Source organism: Aegilops tauschii, chromosome 6 (genome assembly GCF_002575655.3).
Source record: "Aegilops tauschii subsp. strangulata cultivar AL8/78 chromosome 6, Aet v6.0, whole genome shotgun sequence".
NCBI classification, from domain to species: domain Eukaryota; kingdom Viridiplantae; phylum Streptophyta; class Magnoliopsida; order Poales; family Poaceae; genus Aegilops; species Aegilops tauschii.
Window position 1 is genome coordinate 7,565,753 of NC_053040.3, and position 23,890 is coordinate 7,589,642.

Genomic DNA, 23,890 nt, shown 5'->3' on the forward strand with positions numbered 1-23,890 from the left:
TAGAACACTCTAAGTCATAGCATTATGTTGATCTGCAAATATCGAACAATGCAGTCAAAGAGATTCAGTTACCCATTTCTTAGAAATCGGAGGTAAGGAAAACTTGATAGAAGTGTCGCAGACCAATATAGAGATGCGGACTGGTACGTATCCTTTTTCCATAGGGCTCTAAAGTATACTCGTCTTTTGCGTAAGACAGCATCTCGAAAAACTTCCAACCACATCCTCCTAGCTTGCACATTTCTCGTTGTCAAGCTCCATCCAGCCCAAACATTTCCCTCTGGGTGGGTATAAAATTAGTTTCTTCATTAGGGAGGAGGGCTGATTCAAGCAAGGGCTGAGAGCCTACATATAACTTAGATGGGCCAAGGAAGAAAAATCATCTACCACTCGTTAATTCCAATTCTCTTCGCTAAGGTTTCAATGTTTCACTCAATTTCATCCATTTTTAACATCCATGATGTGGAGAGAAGAAATCGAGATGACGGTATTTATATGTTGGAGAATATGGTTTATCGCCATTCTCGCCTTCCCTCCTCTATTTCTTGCACTAAGGGCATCCAAGGAGATACGGACAAGTGTGTGCAAAGCGGCATCGGTATCCTGGAGCCTCCAGTGGGTGGAACAATAGCTCACACCACATATAGGTGGATTTTTTTTCTTCTATTTCTCTCATGTTTTCTTGGGCATGATTGTGTTGCCGTTCTAGCTGTCGTTACTCTTATGTTGTCTGAATGCTAGTTGTATGAATCGTTGATTTATCTATAAAACGAGGCGAAAGTCTATTTCGAGCGCCACAGCGCACAAGCGTGGGAGTGCAGCATCCAGGGGAACTATGCGCGCAAGAGAGTTGCAGGGAATCTTGCAGGGGCGACCGGTACGCGCAGGCGTCATAGAGCCAGTGCAGCTGCGGCGCGTCGACACCGAAAGAGGGAAGCTGCCCTAGCGCGGCCGCGTGCGGACGAGCTACCTCGGCTCCTGCTGCTCCAATCAGTGCAGCTACTGCCCCAATCCGGTTTCCCAGAGCATTGTCCGCGTCATTCCATTGCGTCCTAGTCCGGCAAACAATTTCCATCGGAGGCGAAGACCACTGTGGCGTGGTCGCCGCGAACCTTCCCGGCCACCCATTGATGAAGGCGACAACATGCGATGACAACCGTGCTGCCCCGCTATCTTTGTCGACTCCGACAAGCCCTTGCAGACGCGAGAAACTGCACCGGGCTCCCAAGACCACCACATCGTCTTCCCAGCGCATTTGCTTTGCTCCTGTGTGACAATTTTCCTCGTCGGCGTGAACCTCAACTGGCAGCCGCCATGCGGCACTATGAGGACCATAATTGACGCACCGTAGCTAGAAGTGCATCCATCATGAGGCCGAGACGGTCGCGATCACACTGCCTCGAGAGTGGGTGCCATTGCTGCAGAAAAGCAAGGAATTTGAAGGAGTCAGATGCCTTCCTCAGAAAGACCTCCTCAATCATCATTTTATTATGCGCCATCCAAAGTGTCCATGACAACGCCGCAATGATGAGCCGAAAAAATCGGCGATGTTGAGTATGTTGCGTAGCTCTGTGTTGGAGGAACTCCGCGAGGTTCAGGGCCTTCCAGTTAGGCCCCAGCGCCTCACGGACGAACGTCCATAGGACCCGCGCCGCCGTGCAGGAGAATAGGATATGGGTCCAGGTCTCAGGTACCGCGCGCAGGGGGCACAAGTCATTAACTGGGCCGGGCCGCTTAAGTACCTCCGTCCCCGAAGGGATGCGATCTCGTAATAGCTGCCACACAAAAATCTTAGTCTTGAGGGGTAGTGGCCACCGGCGTTCAAACGCCGATAGCACCACTGCCAGATCTGCCCAGCTGTGTGATTAGCTTAAGGTAATCCCTGATTTATCTCATTCTCCTCTCTGCTAATGTATAGCTGACCCGTGGACCACACCTTAATTAACACATAGGAAAACAAGTGGTTTGTATGATAGAATTAGTTTACTGAATTTTTTGTCAGTTTCAGTAGTTTGTAGCATGTTAAATGGTTTGACAAATGAAGATGCATTTCTGATTGCAGGATCTTTTGATGGCCTTTTCACTGTCCAAATACACCACAAAGGATTTTTTTGTGGAACCGGTTGCAACATGACTTATATGGACTATGAAGTGGACTGTTTTGATAACTGTGATAGTGACACTTGGTCACTACTGTGGATTGATGATTTTCTCAAGCAACTAGGTTATGACAGAGCTGTGGACAAGCATGATGTTTATTGGTGCCAGCCTGGAAAGTCAGTAGCTGATGGACTGAAAGAGATTGTATGTGATGCAGATATCTTGTTAATGATTTCAGCAACAATTGAGCACAAGAATTTGATATTGATTGTTGACCATGGTGATACTTTGGAAACCCTGACCAAAGAAGATGTGCTGCTAGATGGAGCTCCTGAGTTGCCCAGAGTTATAACCCCCACAAAAGGCTGGAAGGGAAAAGAAGCTGCATTGTCCTCGGAATATCCTAAGAGTCCAAAACAGAAGAGAGCAAAGAGAGTTAGAGGTCCATGTACTTCGGTGAAGGATCAAGTGCAGGTGTTGGTGATGCTGCAGAAGAAATGGAAGGAGGACAAAGTGGTGACGCCGAGGGACAAGAGGATGTTTGTGATGAAGAAACAGATGAGGAGTTTTATGATAGCGACTTTGATGCAGAAGATGGTGATGATGATTTGTTTGACAAGAATGTGGACAAAGAAGTTGGTGATCATAGAGAGAGTGAGTTCATACCTGACATTGAAGCAGAACTACCTGAAGATGCACTAGATGACAGTCACTTGGATCTGAGCAAAGAAGAAAGGGAAAAGTTTAAATACAATTTTAGAGCATTTAACCCAGAGACCGACTTGAACGCACCAACTTTCAGGCTTGGCATGATTTTTGGAGACATGAAGGAGCTCAGACTTGCTATCAGTGCTTATAGTGTTAGAAATAGAGTGGTAATGAGGAAGACAAGAAATACAGCAACTACATTAGTTGCTGTATGCAAAGAAGGCTGCTCTTGGTATATGAAGGCAGGCAAGGATAACAGGACAAGTAGCATTGTAATCAAGAAATTTCAAGGTAAACACACCTGCACTAAAGCTTGGGATCTCAAAGTGTTGACTACACCTTTTCTTGCAAGAAAGTTCAGGGAAGAGTTCAGAGATAATGAGAAAATGTCGTTGAAGAAATTCCAAGACAAAGTGCGGGTTGAATACAACATGATTCCAACCAGATTCAAATTGGGAAGGGCAAGGAGAGCAGCTGCTAAGGAAGATTAGAGGTGAAGATGATGACCAATTCAAATGGCTGTGGGATTATGGGCAGGAGCTTAGAAGAACTAACCCAGGCAGCAAGTTTTTCCTTTGCACAAAGGAAGTGATAGATGAGAAAACTAAATTGCCACAAGATCATTTCTCAACTTTGTACTGGTCAATAGATGCTTGCAAGAGAGGGTTTCTTGCTGGTTGTAGGCCCATAGTATTTCTCGATGGTTGTCACATTAAGACTAGGTACAAAGGGAATCTGCTTACAGCTGTGGCTATTGACCCCAATGACTATATATTTCCAATAGCTTTTGGCTTGTGTGAGGTGGAGTGTACGAGCAGCTGGGAGTGGTTCTTGGCATCACTCAAGGATGATCTCAATATATGCAACACATCCCCTTACACTATAATGAGTGATAAGCAGAAGGTTAGTAGGTGTTCCTTTTCATTTCAGTACTTTCATCTAGCTTTTTTCAACCCATTCCCAAAGTGTGATATCTTATTAAACAACATGTCAGAAGTTTTCAACAGGTTAGCTTCCAATCCATCGATATGTTATTATGAATTACAGCTACTTATTAGTTCAAAACCATGTGAATCCCCTCAGTAGGAATTGTAGTCACATATTACTTCAAAACCATGCCATCACACTCATTGTAAATTGCATTCCATGACACCCACTCTTAGTTGCATTTCAGTAGTACTTCAAAACCATTCCATGACACCCACTCTTAATTGCAGTTATATATTGGAGGCAAGAGAACTACCAATGGTGTCAATGTTAAAGAACATTCATGACAAGATATCTCACAGAATTGTTTCCAAACAAAAAGAATCAGATAAGTGGACTGGGAGACTCTGCCCAAAGATCCAGAAAAAGCTTGATAAATATGTTGAATGGGCTGCTCATTGTATGGTTCAAGAAGCTGGTAGAGGAGTTTTCCAGGTGACATCCTTCAAAAACATTTATTTGGTGGATCTGAATATGAACAACTGTGAATGCAAAAAGTGGGAGTTGTCTGGCATCCCATGCCATCATTCCGTAGCTTGTTTCAGACATGAAAGAATTGAACCGGAAAGCATGGTCCATATGTGCTATACCGTGGAGAGTTATAGAAAGGCATATGCTTATAACATAATGCCATTAAGGGACAAAGCTAGATGTGAAAAAATGTATGGCACTATTGTGTATCCACCTTTGTACACGAAAGTCATGGGGAGGCCGAAGAAAAATAGGAAGAAAGATCCAGAAGAGAAAAAGGACAAGCATGGAGGGTTGAAGCTTACCAAACATGGATCCACAATGCACTGTTCCATAAGTGGAGCACCTGATCACAACAAAAAGGGCCATTACAAGCATGAGAATGTCATTCCAAATGAAGAAGTAGCTCAAGCAGGAGAAGATTATGATGATCCGTCCATCATCGATGTAATGTTCTAAACTATTATCAATATGGTTGTTTTCTAAAAAAGTGCTTTGCATAACCTATTCTTAACCATATTCAGGATATAATGCCGCATACTGTGCATGCTGATTTGGATCCAACTCAAACTCCTGGCTCTATGATTTTCATGATGCAAGAACAGGTATTATGTCAACTAAAACTCCAGCTCAATCTATTTTATTGTTGAGGTTTTTGTACTGATAATCATCTCATTTGATTCATTAGGAGAGGTTCACATATCCACCTGTCAGGGACTTTGGTCCACTGCCAGAATCCACTTTCATTGCTAATGGAAGGGCTGAGATTCCATCTGCCAGAGTGACAACAGCTATGTCAAGGGGAAGGCAACAATCAACAAGAAGAGGAACAGGAGGGGCTGGGAGAGGAACAAGAGGAGGGGCTGGTGCTGGCAGAGGAACAATAAGAGGGGCTGGGAGGGGAACAAGAGGAGGTGCTGCAAGAGGGGCAAGTGCAACTGCTACAAGAGGAGCAAATGCAAATGCTAGAAGAGGAGCAAGTGCAACTAATGCTAGACGAGCAAGAGCAGCAGCTCCTGGCTTCTACAACCTCCCTCTTGGAGATGACGTGGCTAATGTTACAGGAACAGGAACTTGAAGAGGACCAGATTATGTCCAAGCAGAGGAAGAGGTTGTGTTCACACAGAATGCACCTCTAGATGATGATTGGCAGCATTTTCTCTCACTATAGTTCAAGTAGATGAGCAACAACTGAAGCATTTCAACTGATGCACTACTATTACTATGTATTACATTTCTGAACCTTCCCTTTTGTGCTACTGAACCTTGTCCTTTTATTAATGCAATATTGTTGCTATCCGTGATGTCTGTGATGGTTGTGATGTTGCTATGTATAATGCAATCTTCCTCTACAAAATGAATATAACTTGTTTATGGATGATTTTTACTGTGAGCATTTGAACCGTATGTTCTTGTTGTTTTACAGGTGATTTTTCACTATAAACATTTGAACTGTATGTTCTTCTGGCAATAAATGTGACGCACTATATGTAGTTCCGCAACAAAAAAACTGCGTCTAGTACGAACTTAAAACGCTACGCGCCAGCCGCTGACAGTGGCCCCCATGCGTCAGGATACGCCCGCAGGTCTGATTTGCACCGTATATATGTGCTCGCAAAAACAAGTTTTGGCACCACTTTTCCGTATTTTGCAATATTAGGCATCAAACTGCACATCCTAAGCAACTTTATGTACCACCGGTGCATTTACCTCTTTCGCAAATTTTACGTTAGGAGTCAACATGGGTCAACACAGTAAGAAACAGTAAAAAACACATTAGGATGATACGGCGTACACGTAGGCGCCACATCACCAGGCTTCCCGTTTTGACGTGCAGAGGTGGCTACGTGGCCAGCCAGCGTGGGTTACCAACCCACCGATTCAATCAACCGCAGGCAACAAACAAAAATGCTCCCCGTCCATCTGCTCGCCGTGCCGGCAACTGCCACTCCGTCATCGCTCTCCGCCGACCCATCCGGTCCGGCGGGCCTTCTCCTCTCCGCCAACCGTGTGGGTCCGCTCTAAGTAATCCCGACTCGCGGCGATCGTACGGCTGGCTGCCAGCCGCGCCCACCTCCACATCCACGGCGCGCGGCAGGTGTTCGACGGAATGCCAGCGACGCTGTGAGACGCCATGTCGATCCTAGACCACGCACGCGCGCAAGATGCTAACCGCCAAGATTGCGAGCTCGAGCCCAGTGTGCGCTTCTTCTTCGTTGGGCATGCCCTGGCCGCACGATGTGATGGATTTTACCGAGGTGCGTGGATGTCCTCTTTCCCCTCTCTGCTCTGCCTCTGCCTCTAACATTGGCATGCACGCCTCCTGATCGATCCTGAAAGTTTTGAGTTTTACAACTTGATTGTTTGAACGAGGCATGCTAGTGCAACGCGAAGATCACCTTTTTCCCCTGTCTGGAAAAGATCTGGACAAAGTGGGCCTCTGTCTCGGGTCATGATTCTCCTTCCTGATGGGCCGTATTTGTTACAAGTCCCATGAGCTCCCCGGGACTTGTTGAGTTTGTGCATTATCAGTATGTAGGTTTTCACAAGCTACCCTTTTCTGCATAATAGGGTAGAGCCAGAAATCAGCTTCCTGGTTTCTTGTTCATCGCGTCATTAAAGTCTATTCACAATTCATATGCTAATAGCTAATAGAGATAATATGTTTGACATGACAGCGTGCAACAGCTAATAGCTAAGGTGTTGGCACGGTATAATGGAACAGCAGTTAGACGCTACATTAATCGAGTTGCCAGTTGGTTTAGAGCCCTATTTTTTATTTTTGCCAGTACAATTGACAGCACATAGATGCCCGTGGCTGGCATTTGGTCCAGGCATCCCAAAACAAGTTGCTGTTATCTGTAAAGATATAGTGCAATAATGGTGAGAGTTGACTTGATATAACCGAAAGACGTGGGATAGGATTCCAAGTCTTAGTACCTGCACCCTTGTTTAATTTGTATTTTGAGACGCATTCCCTGATGTGTGTTAGACTTGACCCGTATGTTACCCAAGATTGGCATTAGGCGAAGGAGTTCCTACGCTATAAGAATCCTAAATTTTTCCTAATGGTTCAAAGCCGCCAGGGATAGAGGTACTGAAAATCGTCAATAAACTTTTTCTGTCTAGTTTCGGCCCAGCATTCCTGACACAGATGCTTATCCAGGGAGAGCTATTATTCCTGGCAGGACCAACATGGAAGGCTTTCCTGTTAGTTTTGAGTTTTAAAACTTGGTTGTTTGAACGAGACATGCTAGTGCAACACGAGTTACAGAAACAGATCAACCCTTTCTCCTGTCCAGAAAAAAATCTGGACAAAAAACTGGGCCTTTGTCTCGGGTCATGATTCTCCTTCTGACATACTGGATTTGTTAGGATGGACTTATTGGTGTTTTTGGATTAAGTATATAGGTGTCCACACCACAAGCTAGCTTTTGCTGCATGATACTCCCTCCGTCTCAAAATAAGTGTCTCAACTTTGTACTAACTTTAGTACAAAGGTGTAGTAAACTTGAGACACTTATTTTGGGACAGAGTGAGTAGGATAGAGCCGGAATGCAGCTTCCTAATTCATGTGCCGTGGAGGTATGTACAGATAATATGTCCGACATGAGAACATGCAACAGCTAATAGCTAACCTAACACGCCAAGGTGTCAGCATGATACAATCGAACAGTTAGACACTACATTACTCAAGTTGTTAGTTTGTTTAGAGCCATATTTTTATCCGTGCTTGTATGATGGACAATTGGACAGTTCATAGATGCCAAGTCCAGCATTAGTTTTAAGCAACCTAAACAAGATGCTCTTATCTGTATAGGCCTAATGCAATAATGGTAAGAGTTGACTGAATATGACAGAAAGACTTTGCATGGGATACCAAGTCTTGGTACCCGACCCCTTGTTTAATTACTCAAAACCGTAGGTATTATGCTAGTTTAATACTGCACTTTTGGGGCAAAGTTCTTATAGTGTGTAGTTCATTTCCTTGCTGTTGACATTTCTTTATTCTTAGTAAAATTTAACATGGTATGCACGCCTAGAATATGTCTATAATAGATTGAGTATTTGTATATGTACACAATTTGTCTTTTTTGTGTAGCTTACATATTATATTATTTATAATTAAATTTCGCATATATGTAGGACACATCTACATGCACATGTGAAAGTTGTTTAAGCTGTTTCTGAGACATTTAAATTTGATTTTTTTATTTCTGAAAAATCCCAGACTCACTGGAGCCAGCGATGTTCGTATTCCTCATATTTACCAGTTACAGTGATAAGATAAGATAGCATAACATACTGTAAAGAGCTTATTTAAGACGTACCAATTTTAATGGTCTTTTCTCCTCATTGCAGTTACTTGCTCTTAGTTGATGATGTATGGTCTGCATCGATGTGGGAGAAGATAAGAAATTCACTGCCTAAAAGTAAGAGAGGCGGCAGCATAATACTCACCACACGGTTTCAAGCTGTTGCTAGTGCGTGCATAAGAGATAAAGGAGTTCATGTTCATAAAGTGGGCGTACTTAGGGATGACAAACCTAAAGAACTATTCATGGCCGAATCCAATATGAGTGAAGAAAACCAGAAGAAAATTCCACCTGAACTCTGGGAAATTTGTGGGGGTCTGCCATTGGCCATAGTTACCATGGCTGGGCACGCAGTCTGCAACCCAGATAAACTAGAGAAGGACTGGATGGATGTTTGCACCAGGTTGGTACCGGACTCTGGGAAACCTATTGGCCAGGATGGAGTCACAAGGATACTAAGCCATTGCTACAATGATATGCCTGCTGAGATCAAGACATGCTCCTTGTATCTATGCATATTTCCAAAGGGGCGAAACATCAGCAGGAAGCGGCTGACCAGGCGATGGCTAGCAGAAGGCTTCGTCAGCGAGAAGGATGGGCTGAGTGCGGAGGATGTCGCGGAGACATACTTCAATCATCTCATAAAGAGGAAGATCATACGTGCTGTGGAGCACAGCAGCAACGGGAAGGTGACCCTAAGAAGATTGGAAGGCTCATGGCAAGCGAAGAGAACTTTGTCACCGTGGTTGGTGGCCACTGGCTCATGGCGCTGCCTAGCAACAAAGTCCGTCGGCTGTCTCTCCAAGGTGGTGACTCCAAATACAAGAAAGGAATGGATGGCATGAACTTTTCTCATGTCCGATCTCTGACCTTGTTTGGGAGCTTGACCCTACTGCCTTCCAATTCATTGAAGTTTGGAATTGTGCAAGTGCTAGATCTTGAAGGTTGCAATGATTTTAAAAAGCAACATGCCAAGGAGATATGCAAGATGCTTCTACTCAAGTACCTCAGTCTCCGAAGGACAGAGATTGACAAGATCCCTAAGAAGATTGGAAGGCTCCAGTATTTGGAGATTATTGACATAAGGGAGACCAATGTCACAGAGCTGCCGAGCACTGTCTGCCAGCTGGAACGACTGGTCAACATACTTGGTGGGAACAAAAGAACACGGAAGGCATTGAGGCTTCCAGAAGACCTGAAGAAGGAAACAATGAAATCCCTGCGCATACTGTCGGGTATCGAGATCGATGAGGGGTCAGCGGCTGCTGTGGCAGACCTTCATCATCTAACTGAACTGAGGAAGCTAGCCATTTACAAGCTCAACATCGGAAAGGGAAGTAAGCTTTTCAGAGAATTAAGCTCCTCAATTGAGTATCTTGGTGGCTACTCTCTTCACACCCTGATAATCGATGATGAGTCATCTGAGTTTCTAAAATTGCTGACTGCTCTCTCTTTCCCTCCCAAGATTCTGAATGCTCTCGAACTGTCTGGCAAGTTGGTTGACCTCCCACAATGGATCACGGAACTTGATATCTTGACGAAGTTGACCCTCTCGTTGACGGTACTGACTACTGATACTTTGCTCCAGTTGAGCAAGGTCAAGACACTGTTTTCTCTCACATTTTCACTCACTTCAGCAAAGGTGGATTCTGATACAGCTGCCACCATTGGGGAAAACAAGGCTGATGGGAAGATCATAGTTCCAGCTAGCGGATTTGAGGAGCTCAAGCTTCTTCGCTTCTCAGCTCCATTGGTGCCACTGCTAACCTTCCCAGATAATGCAATGCCGAAGCTAGAACGGCTTGAGCTAAGGTTCAGCAATTTGGGTGGAATAAATGGCATCGAAAATCTTCAAAATCTAAAAGAGGTGCATCTCAGAATACATGACAAAGCAGGTGGTGTTACCAAGTCTATGGTAGACAATATGGCAACTGCAGCGAGGGAAGATGACAAAGGCCCAAGAATAATTGTTGATCAGTATCACGAGTGAGTGACCCAAAAGCCAACTACTGGTTTATTATTATTCTTTGAGTTTTCTTCTAAAAGATATTATGTTGTGTAATTTTATTCTTTGTGCAAGTTCAGAGCAGTATTTACTCGATCTACTTTTAATTACATTCCTTGAGCTTTATCTGTAATGCTTTACACCGCTTGAGCAAGCCAAATGTACAAATTGTTTTCTCACATTTTCATTTACAGTAGCATAGCAGAATCCAGATGATGCCTTAATCCATGTGTTTATCTAGCTTGCCTTAACAAATGATACATATCGTATGTGGTTGTTACTCACTCCTGTGGAAGCCAGAGAGCCTTTGGTTACTGGGTCTGCCCGATGGCAGCTCGGTATATCTATAACCGGTTTGGATGGCGATCCAGTAATAGGATAGGTGTTTAGTCATCTCGTTCTATTTTCGCCATTGGTGGCATATTATACTTTCTAATTTTTCTTCAGCTCTGAGCGAGCTTGTTCTGGATCACAGACTTTTCGGTCACTTTGCTTAATAGAGGGGCTGCATGCATCACTCTGATGCAGAGGCCGAGGGTAATCCTCCTTTTCTAAAAGAACAAATGGTACATAAATCAGTGCTAGAAAAGATTCATAGGTACCGAAGGAAATTCTTCTGCCAAGGCCTGCAGTTGTTCAGCTTGTTGGGCGTCTTTGTTTTTGTTTCTGGAAAAAAAACCCACACCTGGCTGGACTTCCCCGACCTATCCACACCACACATTTAATCAAGATTCACAAACTGTATTCCTATGGTCAACAACCTAGGACTGCACTCGCCCAAGCACGGTTAACTCCGTGAAAACTTTTAACAGAAATAACACTCAATTCTGCACATTTCTCGTATTGTAGCTCCTAACAGTTTGCAAAAATCACATCTGATTTGGTATATTTGTCAAGTACATACATTACTTGATCAAATCACAATCCCTTTTTATGGACACAATCATGATGAGCATCATGATCCAACCGAAAATACATCTACTACATTTTTTTTACCTGTTCATAATGGATATGCATCCTTACAACTCAAACAATAGCACAAATTTTAATTGCAACTCACATCTTTTACTCGGGTATTTCAGTCGAAGAAGTACGCATTCAGATCAAGGATGCACAAAGTGATCAACTCAGACTAGTCAAATAAAGCAGCATGTCAGTGATAAACTTCGGGCTGTTTTGGTCACAGAAACACAATATCACAGATGGGTCTGTTTTAAACCGGTTTGTGATAAGCATTCTGCCCAGCCCCAAAAAGCTTATCACTGACACGCTTGAAGAGGCATGGCAGTGCTATTGCCATCACTGACGCGTGGTCAAGGGCCGGTCAGTGATGAGAGGCGAGTAGTGTTTTGATCTGTAGAGGTGAAAGATCCTTCTCTCTAATCTACAAGTATTCCTATGTATCCATTCACACCTGTTATACCTGAAATAACCTTACCAATCCCCATGACATCAGGAACGGTGGATGTTTACCGTTACTAGCCTCGCAGATTTGCAATTCCCGGTTTTCTGCATTCAGCCCCAAAATTGTCTTGCGGGCATAAGTACGGACTTGCCGAAGGAACATGGATTTTCTGCTCCCAAGCTCAAATGCACTAGAAAAACAGTAAAATCGAAAGAAAAAAAAAGTAAAAAAGAATTAAAAAATCTGATCCTTTTGGCAATGAACATTAATATGTGTTGCAACTCGCCGTAAATTTTTGCTGAGAAAAGAAATATGTGGTTGTCTGTGATTCTCTTTAAGGATAACAAGACGACCTCCAGTGGACATGTCATTTACTTCCAAACTACTCCGTCTTTTTCCAGTCTTTTCTCAGATTGCATTAAAATCAGCCTGATCGTCAAGATATACAGGATTTTAGGATATCATCTGAAACCAATGAAAATAAGTAGGTCCTACAAAAAATCGGGTTTTCTATTGATGCCTTGAAAAACATATAGCTTATCCATAGATAAAGAAAAATTAGTGTACAATACATGCCACAAGCAGTGCTATCAAGTATGTCAAATAGAATAACTTGGAGAGTTCCTGATATTATGATAAGCATCGTAGTGTAGCGTTACGAAAATGACACATCATAGAAAGGTCCATACCCATATGTGGATACAAGCATTATTAATAAGGGTTGCATGAAATAAGGATAGATACAATTCATATACAAGCATTATTCATGATATGGATGTCTTGTCCTTTACACCTCAGCAGGCAGGCATCTTGTAAACCAACCGTATTTGCTTGTTTCTTGAAATAAGAAAGAGGAAGATAGAGTATCTAGTAGATGATGAATTTCCAAGAAAACCAGAGCCCAACGTCAGGCTGGCGAACTAGAGGGAAGTGCCCGTTGAACGAAGCAACCAACATTGGCACATACCTGCCAACATGAGAAATGGAGGCTGGCAGTATGATGGTGCAGAGGCAGGGAACAAAGCTGAGAAAGAAATGGAGGTAAAGATATATCAGCACAGGCTTGAGCAAGTTTGTAACACGAATACTCTTAGTGGCGACGATTTCAGGATCAACTATTGTTTTGCCTGAACCTTGCTGTTTCTCTAGGAGCCCATAACCACATCCATGGGAAATAATATCTGGATGGGAAAATGTATTCATTCCCCCAACCTCCTCTCACAACCTCAGAATCGCCATTGACAGAAGACCTTATCGGCTTACCATGTGTGGCAGCCTGTTCTCTTATGGTAGCAACTGCTTTCGTGATACTGCCACTGATTGCATGATCTGAAGAGTACAGGAGGCTAATCTTCTCAAGACTAGGAAGGTTGATGATGCCTGAAGGAAATTTATAATCTGGGCAAGCATAGAGCTTCAAGTGGAAGTGTTTCAGTGTCGACATAGCTCCCTGCTGAAAGGTGATCCATGGCACATGACAATCGAAACTGAAAACCTCGAGCTTCGGGAAACAATCTTCTGGAATTGTTTCTTCCTCAGGATGCAACTTGCTCGTGATAGTTACATCTTTCTTCAAAATAATGCAAATCAGTTCAAGTGCGAGAGTGCTCAAGGATGGCAGGGCTCCAAGTATCTTAAGATCATCTTGGTCTAGCTGACAGACTCTGATATCAAGCTTCCTGAGCATGGTAAGCTCTGCAAGCCACCGGGGAACTTTCATAAATCTTCCTGCCACTTTCAATCTCTCAAGTGAACGAAAATAGGGGGATACAGGAAGTTCGTCGCTTGGGCTGTAGTCACCATAAAATAATCAGATATTCAAGATTCACGCACTTGCCAATGGAAGACATTAACTTATCATTCTGTACCATGTCGGCAGGCTGATCATACAACATTACTTCAATCTCCCTTAGTCTTGTCAGTCCACTAATCTCCTCCATGGCATTTCCAGAACATTCTCTTGAATCAACAGTACCAAGCACCTTCACTGACTTCAACTGGTCACTTCCGACAGGTAACTTTACTCCTCGAGCAGAATTACAATCTCCAAAATAAAGATAGGCTAGTTTGGGAAGACGAACAAGTTCCTTAGGCAGCTCTTTCACCTTTGTCTGTCTTACATCCAGAGTCTCCAGATTTTGAAGTTTTCCAATTTCTGGCGGGAGACAACTGATTTTTATGCCGCCTGCATTGAGAGTCTTCAGATTTTGCAGTTGCCCAATTTCTGGTGGGAGATTACTGATTTCAGTATGCCCTAAATCCAGAGTCTCCAGAGAGTGTAGTCCCCTGATTTTTGGAGGGATTATTGTGACTGGAGTATGCTTGAGACTCAAGTACTTCAACAGGGTCATTCGGCATATATGATCCACATCAGAGTTTTGCAAATCCTTGTAGCCATCTAGATCCAACACCCGTAGATACACCCAATCATGGTTTAAATAAATCTTTGCAGGTCCAGCAATAGTTATGGAACGAATGCGAGATGAATCCATCACTGGAAGTTCTGTACCAGAACACTGGACTGACAAACGGAAATAATGAGCATAATCCCTTGAAATACCAACGCCAGACAAGATGGTAGCAAAATGTTCTTTGTCTGATATTTGCCTAAGAACATAAAGCACCATACTATTCACTTCATACATCTCTTCCCTTGAATAGTTATCATATTCTGACAGCCGGATGAAACTTCTGCTGATGAGCTCATCAAAGTACCCGCTTGCTACTTCCTCTCGACTATGCCTCGCATTTTCAGAGATAAATCCTTCAGAAATCCATTTCCTAACCATAGTAGTCCTATGAATTATTTGGTTCTTAGCATGTACTGCTAAGTAGAGCAAACAGTCCTTCAGAGGGCTGGGAAGGTGGGCGTAGGTAAGTGACAGAATCTCTCTCAAGTCTTCAAAACCAGGAATATTCTCAGATTTAAAACCTAAAGAACTTGGCATCTGCTTCGAAGAACAATGTAAGTGATTCATCATCTCCTGCCATGGCTTTTGTGCGGTTACTTTGGTTGCGAGTAACGAAGCAATACTTATTATTGCTGAAGGCGTACCACTGCACATCCTAATGATATCATCAAAAATGTCTGTATCTGCATCAGGCCAACTGCCATGGCGAAAATAATGCTTCAAAAACAACTCTCTGGAATTTTGGTATCCAAGACACTGAACTTCATACATTGACTCATTACCGCCTGAGCAACACAAGTTAGCTATACCATTAACACGAGTAGTAGTAATTACTCTGCTACCCTTGTCATTACTGGGCAAGCTAGATGAGATGCTATGCCAATCATCTTCGTTCCATAAATCATCAATTACGATCAGGTACCTGTCAAAGTTTGACAATGAGAAGTCAAACTCGAGTAAGGCTTGATAATAATATTTGCTACTAAGAGCATAAAGGTGACCAAATAAAGCAGTCATATAATATGCGTGATATAGTAATCATGACGGGATAAGTGTGGCTGCGATAACTAGGCAACCAAGTCAAAGATTGCTAAAGTATGTGTACGTATTATTGAGCCTAGCCTGTCTGTAAATTGCTAGCTAGCAACGACAAAAATGAAACCAGAGGAGTACAATTTTCGTTTCAAGTTTATTAACTATGGTTAAAGAAGTTCATTAAATCCTTGAGAAGCGAATCATGCAAGGCTGACTCTATATCCAAAGCTAAAAAACACAATAGTTATAGCTATCTAAGTAATTACTGCCTCGCAACTGTGTGCATTTGAGCACAAACTATGACTACGCACCTATGAACACCTGCCAGGCTCTAGCCCATGCAGATCGAGCCATCTAAGAAAACAATGGTTTTAAGAAATAGAGGGTACTCACATTGTCGCATCTCACAAATCAAAATTCAAGAGAGCTACCAAATTGCAATGACGTATAACAATAAAAACACATGTATTTTGTATCTACTTGATGCATTGATAAAGTTCATATTGTCTACAAGAGAAGAAAAAACATGTTCGTTAATTGATCCATACCTCTTGTTCAGAAGAAATGCTCTAATTAGAGAAACAGGCTGTATATTATCCATTGCTTCTTCATTGATGTTTATATGATTTTTCACATCCAGTTGATAGAGCATCTCCGTGAACAATCCCACCATGTCGGGTTTAAGGGGGACCCTAACAAAAGCCACACAATCAAACTGTGGTTTAAGCCGATGGTACACAACATGGGCAAGAGTTGTCTTGCCCAATCCCCCAAGACCGACAATGGAGACTATTTTCTGTTGATTCATTGACATGTCATCTCCCTCTGTCAGCATCTTGATTAACACATCTTTTGGTCCGTCGATACAGACGAGGTCTTTCTCATCTTTGTACAACGGCCGTAGGCAACCGTCAAGATGTTTATGTGTGGCAAACACGTCCAGGACATCCAATGTTATCTCTTTGATACGGGCAATCAGATCTTTAGGATCTTGATGATGAGGAGGATTCAGTGAATCTCTGGTCCTTCTAAAGAGCCGCCTGCAGACACCCGGGTCAGCGGCTGGTTTAGAGCACTCAACCGTCAGGATGTCGACGATGTTCTCACTCTTGCAGAACGCCTCGCTGATTTTGGATAACCAACCCCGATCAAACTTATCGAGCTGGTCTGGCGGCGCATCTGTCATACTGCAGAAGTAAGCTTGCAGGCGCCTCTGCTCTTCTGCAACATACTTGAGGTCTTCCTTGGCGCCGGACGGCAGGTTGTACTCCTCCTTGAGTAGCTTGTCCAGCTTGGACAGGACGGAACCCGTGACCCCCGCCGTGATGTCCATGCTCGGTCCCTCCCCTCTCTCTCTCACTTAATTTTGATCTCTGGTGGTGGATCTAGTTTGTGGATGCCTGAGTTGGCTGTCCTCTCCTCCCTCAGTTACAGGCCGTTGACTTACATAGCAGCGAGTCTGGAATCTGGATTGGCAATGTGGTGAAGAAGAAATAGGTGGTGGTGTTTCGGCTGGCAAGAAGGCAGGGAGCACATTGATGCACCGGCGGCGTGTGAGATAGCCGACGGCTGGCAGCCTGAAATAGGGAGAGGCTAGCTAGCTTAAGGTGGCTGTGGGAGACCCTACGGAAATTCATGCCATTGAGAGACTAATGGAAGCGGAGAAGAGAGCAGCTGCAAGTTAAAATCAAGGGAGATGATGAGCATTATGATTCAGCCATTCAGGACGTGCATAGAGAGAAGACGAATACATTTCAGTTTGCAGGTAGGATCAGTAGAAAGGAAGCGGAAAACCACAGGGAAGCTGCATGTGGTGGTCGGACTTACAGCGTGGTCGACCGGTCCGAGACACCGGCTGTCAGAGAGGTGGCGAGCGCGGAGGCGGTGCTGCGGGGCGAGGGGAGGCTCGACGGCGTGCAGGATGGGCGAAGGCAGTCTCGAGGGCGTGGTTGGGTGGGTTTGTGGGGGTGGTGTGTGAGCCGGTGGCTGCGGCTAGAGGGAGGGAGGGAGGGAGTCGACGGCGTGGAGGTGTGATGGGGAGTGGGGGACTGGCGGGCGGGCGTGGCTCGAGAGTATCGGGGGGCTTCAGGTCTCAACCGATTTTTCGGTGGGGTCCTCCTCCGTCCGTCCTACATTGCGATGGATGCATGCATGCGCAGAAATATAGTACGTAGAAATAAAACACAGCAAATTTATTTTGTACTCCCTCCGTCCCATAATATAGGATGTTTTTTGACACTAGTACATTATGGGACGGAGGGAGTATATGTTACGCAAAATATAGCAGCAATTCGTAGGGGCACACATTTTTTCGTCTGAAAATCCCGATTTTCTCGGTAGCGAGTACCAAGTTTCAGAGTTGAAACTTTAAGCCATTATTTTTGCGGGTCGTAGGACAAAAATCGTGATTTTATCGGTCCCTCATACTAACAATCAAGAGTTGAAACTTCAAGCGTCTTTTTACTCATCACATCGCTCCTACTAAGTTTGAAGAGTTGAAATTTAATAACTATTTTCAAAATTGGTCAAAAGGTATTTAAAATGGATCTTATTTGAAAGTCCTCATCAGAAATAAAAACTTGAATATTAACTTATTTTGAACTTTTTATTTAAAAGATAAAAAAAATTGAAAAATCGAAAGCCAAAAAAAAAAAAGCATGCGCAAGAGACTCGGTGCCCCGCATCTGTATGTCCCAAATCCTCTCCGGCAAATACAGTAATACTGTAACTAAATATAAAACGTTTTACCAGTTCAAAGCATAGATGCACAACGCAAGATGAACAATCTTATAAAAGCTATACGCATCAATAAAGCCATATGTGACCGATGCTATAACTATGCCGAGGGAGGGTTTTTTTTAGAAAAGGAGGAGGACCCCCGGCCTCTGCATCTGGACAATGCATGCGGCCACTTTATTAATTATTCACACAAGACCTTAAGTTATACAACAGTAAGACTAAAGCCACCGTCTAGGCAATATCTGTCGCTACTCCTAACCAGTTGATGAAGGGATGCTGATAGTCTGGGGCTAATACCAAGCAGATCTCGCAGCCAAACCTAAACATCTAAGACCTGAGGTCCCAACCAGGACGCCTCCCGGGTACGGGGCACTTACCAGTCCGGCGCACTCCTCAACCAGGACGCCTGCCGGGTATGAGGCCGCCGCAGCCACCTGCCACCAATCCATCTTCAGAGTTGTACTGTTGCATCTAACGTGCCAGGTCTCTCTGTCATCGACGCCACCACGACGCCAGATAGCGTCATCCTCCTGCGCGAGTCCATCCTCGCACATCGAACGCCGAATCTGCACTGCGCCACGCCGTCGAGATCCGCCGCCATCAATATGTAGGATGAAGCACCGCTCCACCAAAGATGCCGTCCGCTGGTCCCGCGAGGCCGATTGCACCTCCAAGAATGCCGCCCCAAGGGGGTAACGACACATGATTGCCGCCAACATCCGATCAGCTGATCTAGGGTTTCCCCCGGAGGTATTGAGTGGAGTTGGGAGCTTCACCTCGATGATGCCTTCATGAAGGAAACAATGATAAGGGCATCGTCATCACCGGCTCCGGCCATCGATCGAAGACCAGGTTTTCACCCAGATCCGTCCCAAGTAATCCACTAGACAACCTGTGCACCGTCTCGACCGCCTTCAAAGCCCAGATCTAGCCGCCTAGATCCGGCGACCAACCGCAACAGCAGTGCCACCGTAGGAGCCCTGGCGCACCGGCCACTGCCTGAGTGTGCCACCACTGGAGCCTAGGAGGAGGGTTCCCACCCCGCCTCGCCAAGCCGTGAGAGATGCCGAGATCGATCCCGCCGCTCGTCACCGTCTTTGATCCGAACCAATCCGTAGATCCGATCACCGTCATAGATCCGCCTTGGACAGGGACTGCACCACGCCATGCCGCCGCGGGAAGCCCTAGCTTCACCAACCGCCACCATCCAGGGCCGCAGCCCCGGGACCCAGCCAGAACATCGCCGCTGCCACCGGCCATGTTCCGCCGCCGCCGACCGGCCAAGCCGCTTGTCCCTGCGACCTCCACCGCCATGACCATGCAAGCCCACCGAGCAGCCTGCACCACCAGATCTTCCACGAAGCCCGCAGCTCCGCCGCCTCCTCCCATCACCACGCCGTCTCCGGACGAACGGCCGCGCCGCCACGACTCAGATCGAGGAGGAGGGCCCCTGCACCACAGGTGACCCGCCTCACCCAATGCTACGCAGGAGGGAAGGGGGCCTCCGCCGCCGCCCTCAGCCGCCCGGGGCTTCGCCCGGCAACCTCCTCCAACGGCGGCGGAGGGGGAGGGAGAGGTTGGTTGAGCCCGGCGGCTGTGGGGGTTAAGGTTCCGCCCGAGCCGCCCTAGCGGGGGGCGGCGCCATGTCGAGGGAGGTGGAGGGTCATTCAAAGATTATACTGCCACCCTTGTTAGGTAAAAACCTTCCTAGCCACCCGTTCCAACCGCATAGACGCCCGCGTTGAACAACGATTGGTACTATGTTCGGTGTAATATAGACTACATACAAAACGAATATGTACATCAGTATAGAATCTGCATAAGAGAAGAAACTTTGGCACTAAATATATTTGGTATTCCGTCAAGCCAGTATATTAGCGACATTTGTAGGCAGATACAAATTGGATGCCCTTTGGATAACTGGCCACATAGAATGCGCAAACGGGTTGTGAAAGAATAGGTCTTTGATTGTCACATCATGCTACACTACTTACTTGCCAATTGCCACGAGCGAAGTCGTTTTTAGTTAGCACAACTCCCCTTTAAAGGTACCACATGAAAATCGTAACTTTTAGTGGTATCTTTGATTTTCATATTTGTTTATTATTATCCACTAAAATCTCAGAGTGCGTGAGTCCATAGTACATGGAGTCAGTTGGGAAGGACCCAGATATAGTAAAACTCTAATGAAACACATCTCATCCTTATGGCAGGTTGATCGCATCCAAACAAGATAGAAGATGTTGTCATGACATAACACATGAACCGACCAAATTCTGCCTGAATGAAACATCCGTCGGGGAGGAACTAAGAGCATCTACAGTTAGGCGCCCCAAACCCGCCTCAAACACCCTGGCGGCCCGCCCGGCCACTGACCGGACATGAAATTTCGATCCATACGGACGCTTCAAACATGCCTCAAACACCCGGGGTGACCGGTAGCCCTCATATCCAACCCAAATATGGGGCGGATATGGGGGCACCCGAGCGCGTTCGCCACATCGGACTCGGCCCATGCTGGCCCACCTGACCCCACATATATTTCTCCCCATCCGTTCGCAGGACCAAATTCTAGCCCCATCACACTTCACTCCCACAACTCCCTCCGCCACCCAAGCTTACCTTCGGCGATTTCCGGCCGTCTCTGGCATGGCGGGCAGCGGATCTGACTCCGACTAGTCCGGATCCGTCGACTGGGGTGTCATCCCATGCGGGGTTGGAGGAGGCAATGGCGGTCTGCATTGCACTCCGTCGCTCCCGGGATGACAGTGCCCGGGCCACGACAGGATCTGTGCGGCGCTACTCCATAGAATCGGCTCAACGGGTGCTCGGGTCCTCTGAGCTGGATCATTGCGGTGCCGACAGCTGGAAAATGTCTCCTTCCCATCACCGGTCGGGCGGACTATGAGTCTCGCCGTGGACGGGAGGCCCGCCGTGGAAAGGAGAGGATAATGGCCGCCGAGGCCCGTAAGCGGCGACAATGGCAGCAGCGGAGACGGCTGATGCGGTGATGCGGGCGGCTGCAGAGGAGGAAGCCATCGGCAGCCACATTATGAAGAAACGGCAGCGGACGAACAAACACGCCTTTGCCCGAGAGCAGAATCGGGCGGTCCCTGCCATGGCCGGACTGCCACCGAAGGAGGACAGCGACAACGAGGATAGCTCCGGCGACGAGCAGATCCGGCTCGATCCCTACTGTGCCTTTGACTGGTACTTCTGCGAGAAGGATGGCAAGGGTGCCGGGAAGGGCAAGGGCAGCCGTGGATGATCTCCACCATAACCAAACATGACAAATTTTGGTATAGTCCGGTGGCATGTTAGTAGTGATGGAGTAGCCGAATGATGTGTGTAATGCATCGACGTAGTTGGATGAGTTTGTATTGATTTGAGATATGATAATTAAGGTGTCCAATTGTGAGAAGGCAAATTATAGACTTGACCTGTCAGTGGCGGGCATTTGAGGGGCCCGATTTGCAAAGTTCGGTTATAAATACTATAAGAAGATGTGCAAGAGCACCATTCTTATCGTGAACAATACGATACAAAGTTGGGTACCGTTCCCGCTGAGTGGCACTTACCTATTTGTCCTCCTTATCAATAAAGATCCGAAGCGGAAAAGATATTTCTGTGTTACTAGTGGGCCATTCAAAAAATGTGAATTTCCAAGCTTCCAACAAGACTGAGACACTGATATGCCGTAAGACGTATATATAATTTTGATCATTTCATGCTACAATTATATCATTTTGGCATAGTTTTGCCATCTATTTTTGTTATTTTCTGAACTAACCTATTAATTCAGTGCCAAGTGTCATTTGTTTTTTCTGTTATTTTTAGACTTTTCAGAAAAATCCATTTCTCAGGGACCAAAAAAATCAGAAAAATTTATATTATGAAGTTCAGAAGAAGATCGATTCAGGTGTGACACCGTGTGCACCGGGCACCACCTTTCAACTGCCTATTGATGCCCCTACCTTTATATACTCCCGAAAGCCCAAAGAAAATTATCAAGGACTTTTTTCCGCTGTGGCACTTCTATGTTCCATGAGCGGGTACGTGTCACATGTCCTACTCTACCTCGCCGGTGACCGGAGCAAAACTTCAAAGGACGCAGCCGACTGCCGGACAAGGACAGGGCGGAGCCGGACGAGCTCTACTTTGATTAAATTTCATGTTGCATGTAATAATATGGATTTGATGATTTAAAAATGAAGCATCGGGTTGTGTATTCGATTTGTTATGTTTTCGGGTCACTGCCCGCGAACGCGTCCGCGGGCGTTTGGGGACCGGAATTTGGTACTTCCGGTTGTAGATGCTGTATGTACCTAACAAGCTCATGAACCAATTGCAGTCAAATGAACAGATGCCTACATTACTCCAACAGCAGCGCGTTGAGTTCTTTAGAGAAGAAGATCAAAAAGCAAATATAATTATATCCAGTGGTGCCACAAAGCTAGCTAGTAAATGCCAACTCACCTTGCATTTTAAGAAACCTAGTAGAACAAGTCGACCATATTTGTATTCATCAGTTGTGAGTGTCTTATTTTGCACTAGCTAGATGCAGATCAATTTTCTTGAGATGTGCAAAACAGAAAGCGACTTCACATAGTACAGATACCAAGTCTTTTTAGACCGTCGTGTTTAGGTTTTATTTATCATTTTCAAGCCTTATCATGTATACTGTGCAAGATCATGCAGATGCCGACTGGTGCATTATTTTGTCAGAGTAGGCAGCGAACGGAAGCTGCTCCTATTTATATGGAGCAATAATGGTTGGAGTTGACCGCATAAAACAGAGTTACCAGAAGACCTCAAATCCCATGGTTGCTTATTTTCCTGTCCGGCCTTCGAAACTAACTTCTATGACGGGAACCTTCAACGCGTGAGGACATCTAAATTTAGTGACGAGTACTTGTGAAGAGACCTAAGAAAATATAGTTTTCCTGACATCTGCGGCTTAACCCATGACGTTCAGTTTCCCACTTATTTTCGAAAAAGAGGGAAAGATCCTCAGCCTCTATTCCGACTGATTCACACAACCAATTTTAATTTTCCGAAAATGAGGTTAAAACTCCTGACCTCCGGTGTGATGCACACATCCATTCTTATTAATTATTAAGCAGAGTACATAACAAAGGAAACCACGACCTAACTTCTACAAGATATTAAAAGACACCTACGATTAGGCCGACTTCTTCCGCAGTAGTGCCTTTAAGAAGGAAAAATATATATACTCATGTCAGCGTTGCCATGTATGACCGTAGACGGCCTAGACAAGGATTTTCATCTTGATTGCCGAGACCAATCATTTTTTTTTGCGGGGGTTTCGGAGACCAATCAGTGACGAGCAACACAACAATAAGTAGACAACGCCTACAATAAAGTAAAACGCAAGTTCGCCGTTGTTGAGCCCGACCAATAAAGGCAAGGACAAGATTTTTCACCCCAAAAAGTATTTTCAATGCACGAATAATCTGCATGAGATAATAAAACCATCATGCATGACTAACAGAAAAGACTCGTCAGTACTGATCAGTGGTGTTCATGGCCCATATTGGTGAACACAACTGACGGGCCAGGATAAGAATGCGCATATAGGAGGTAAAATGTCACCACCGACAGGCATATGTTTGTTTATCCATTGTTTAATTTATTGGCTAGCATCAACAGCTTCACTACTGGCTCCACATATTAATGCATCGATGGTCCATTC

The 23,890-nt window shown here is 45.2% G+C and overlaps 1 protein-coding gene and 2 pseudogenes across 1 annotated transcript; 2 read left to right on the forward strand and 1 right to left on the reverse strand.

Moving 5' to 3' along the window:
* Positions 1-1,817: 1,817 nt before the first annotated feature.
* On the forward strand, positions 1,818-5,565 carry LOC109734445 (uncharacterized). Its single transcript, XM_020293654.1, has 5 exons — positions 1,818-1,875; positions 2,063-3,711; positions 4,026-4,713; positions 4,791-4,871; positions 4,955-5,565. The coding sequence occupies exons 3-5, from the start codon at positions 4,054-4,056 to the stop codon at positions 5,342-5,344; spliced, it is 1,131 nt and encodes a 376-aa protein (XP_020149243.1). The 5' UTR covers positions 1,818-1,875; positions 2,063-3,711; positions 4,026-4,053; the 3' UTR covers positions 5,345-5,565.
* A 614-nt stretch (positions 5,566-6,179) lies between these two features.
* LOC109734446 (disease resistance protein Pik-2-like) lies at positions 6,180-12,008 on the forward strand (annotated as a pseudogene).
* LOC109734436 (disease resistance protein Pik-2-like) lies at positions 10,971-17,451 on the reverse strand (annotated as a pseudogene).
* Between the last annotated feature and the right edge of the window lie 6,439 nt (positions 17,452-23,890).

What these genes read in the sequence shown, in the direction of transcription:
- LOC109734445 (XM_020293654.1), top strand. Translation starts at nt 4,054, where the DNA reads ATGGTGTCAATGTTAAAGAACATTCATGACAAGATATCTCACAGAATT. An exon ending in ATGATCCGTCCATCATCGAT is followed by an intron (nt 4,714 to 4,790) that starts GTAATGTTCTAA and finishes AACCATATTCAG; the next exon opens with GATATAATGCCGCATACTGT. An exon ending in TTTTCATGATGCAAGAACAG is followed by an intron (nt 4,872 to 4,954) that starts GTATTATGTCAA and finishes TTGATTCATTAG; the next exon opens with GAGAGGTTCACATATCCACC.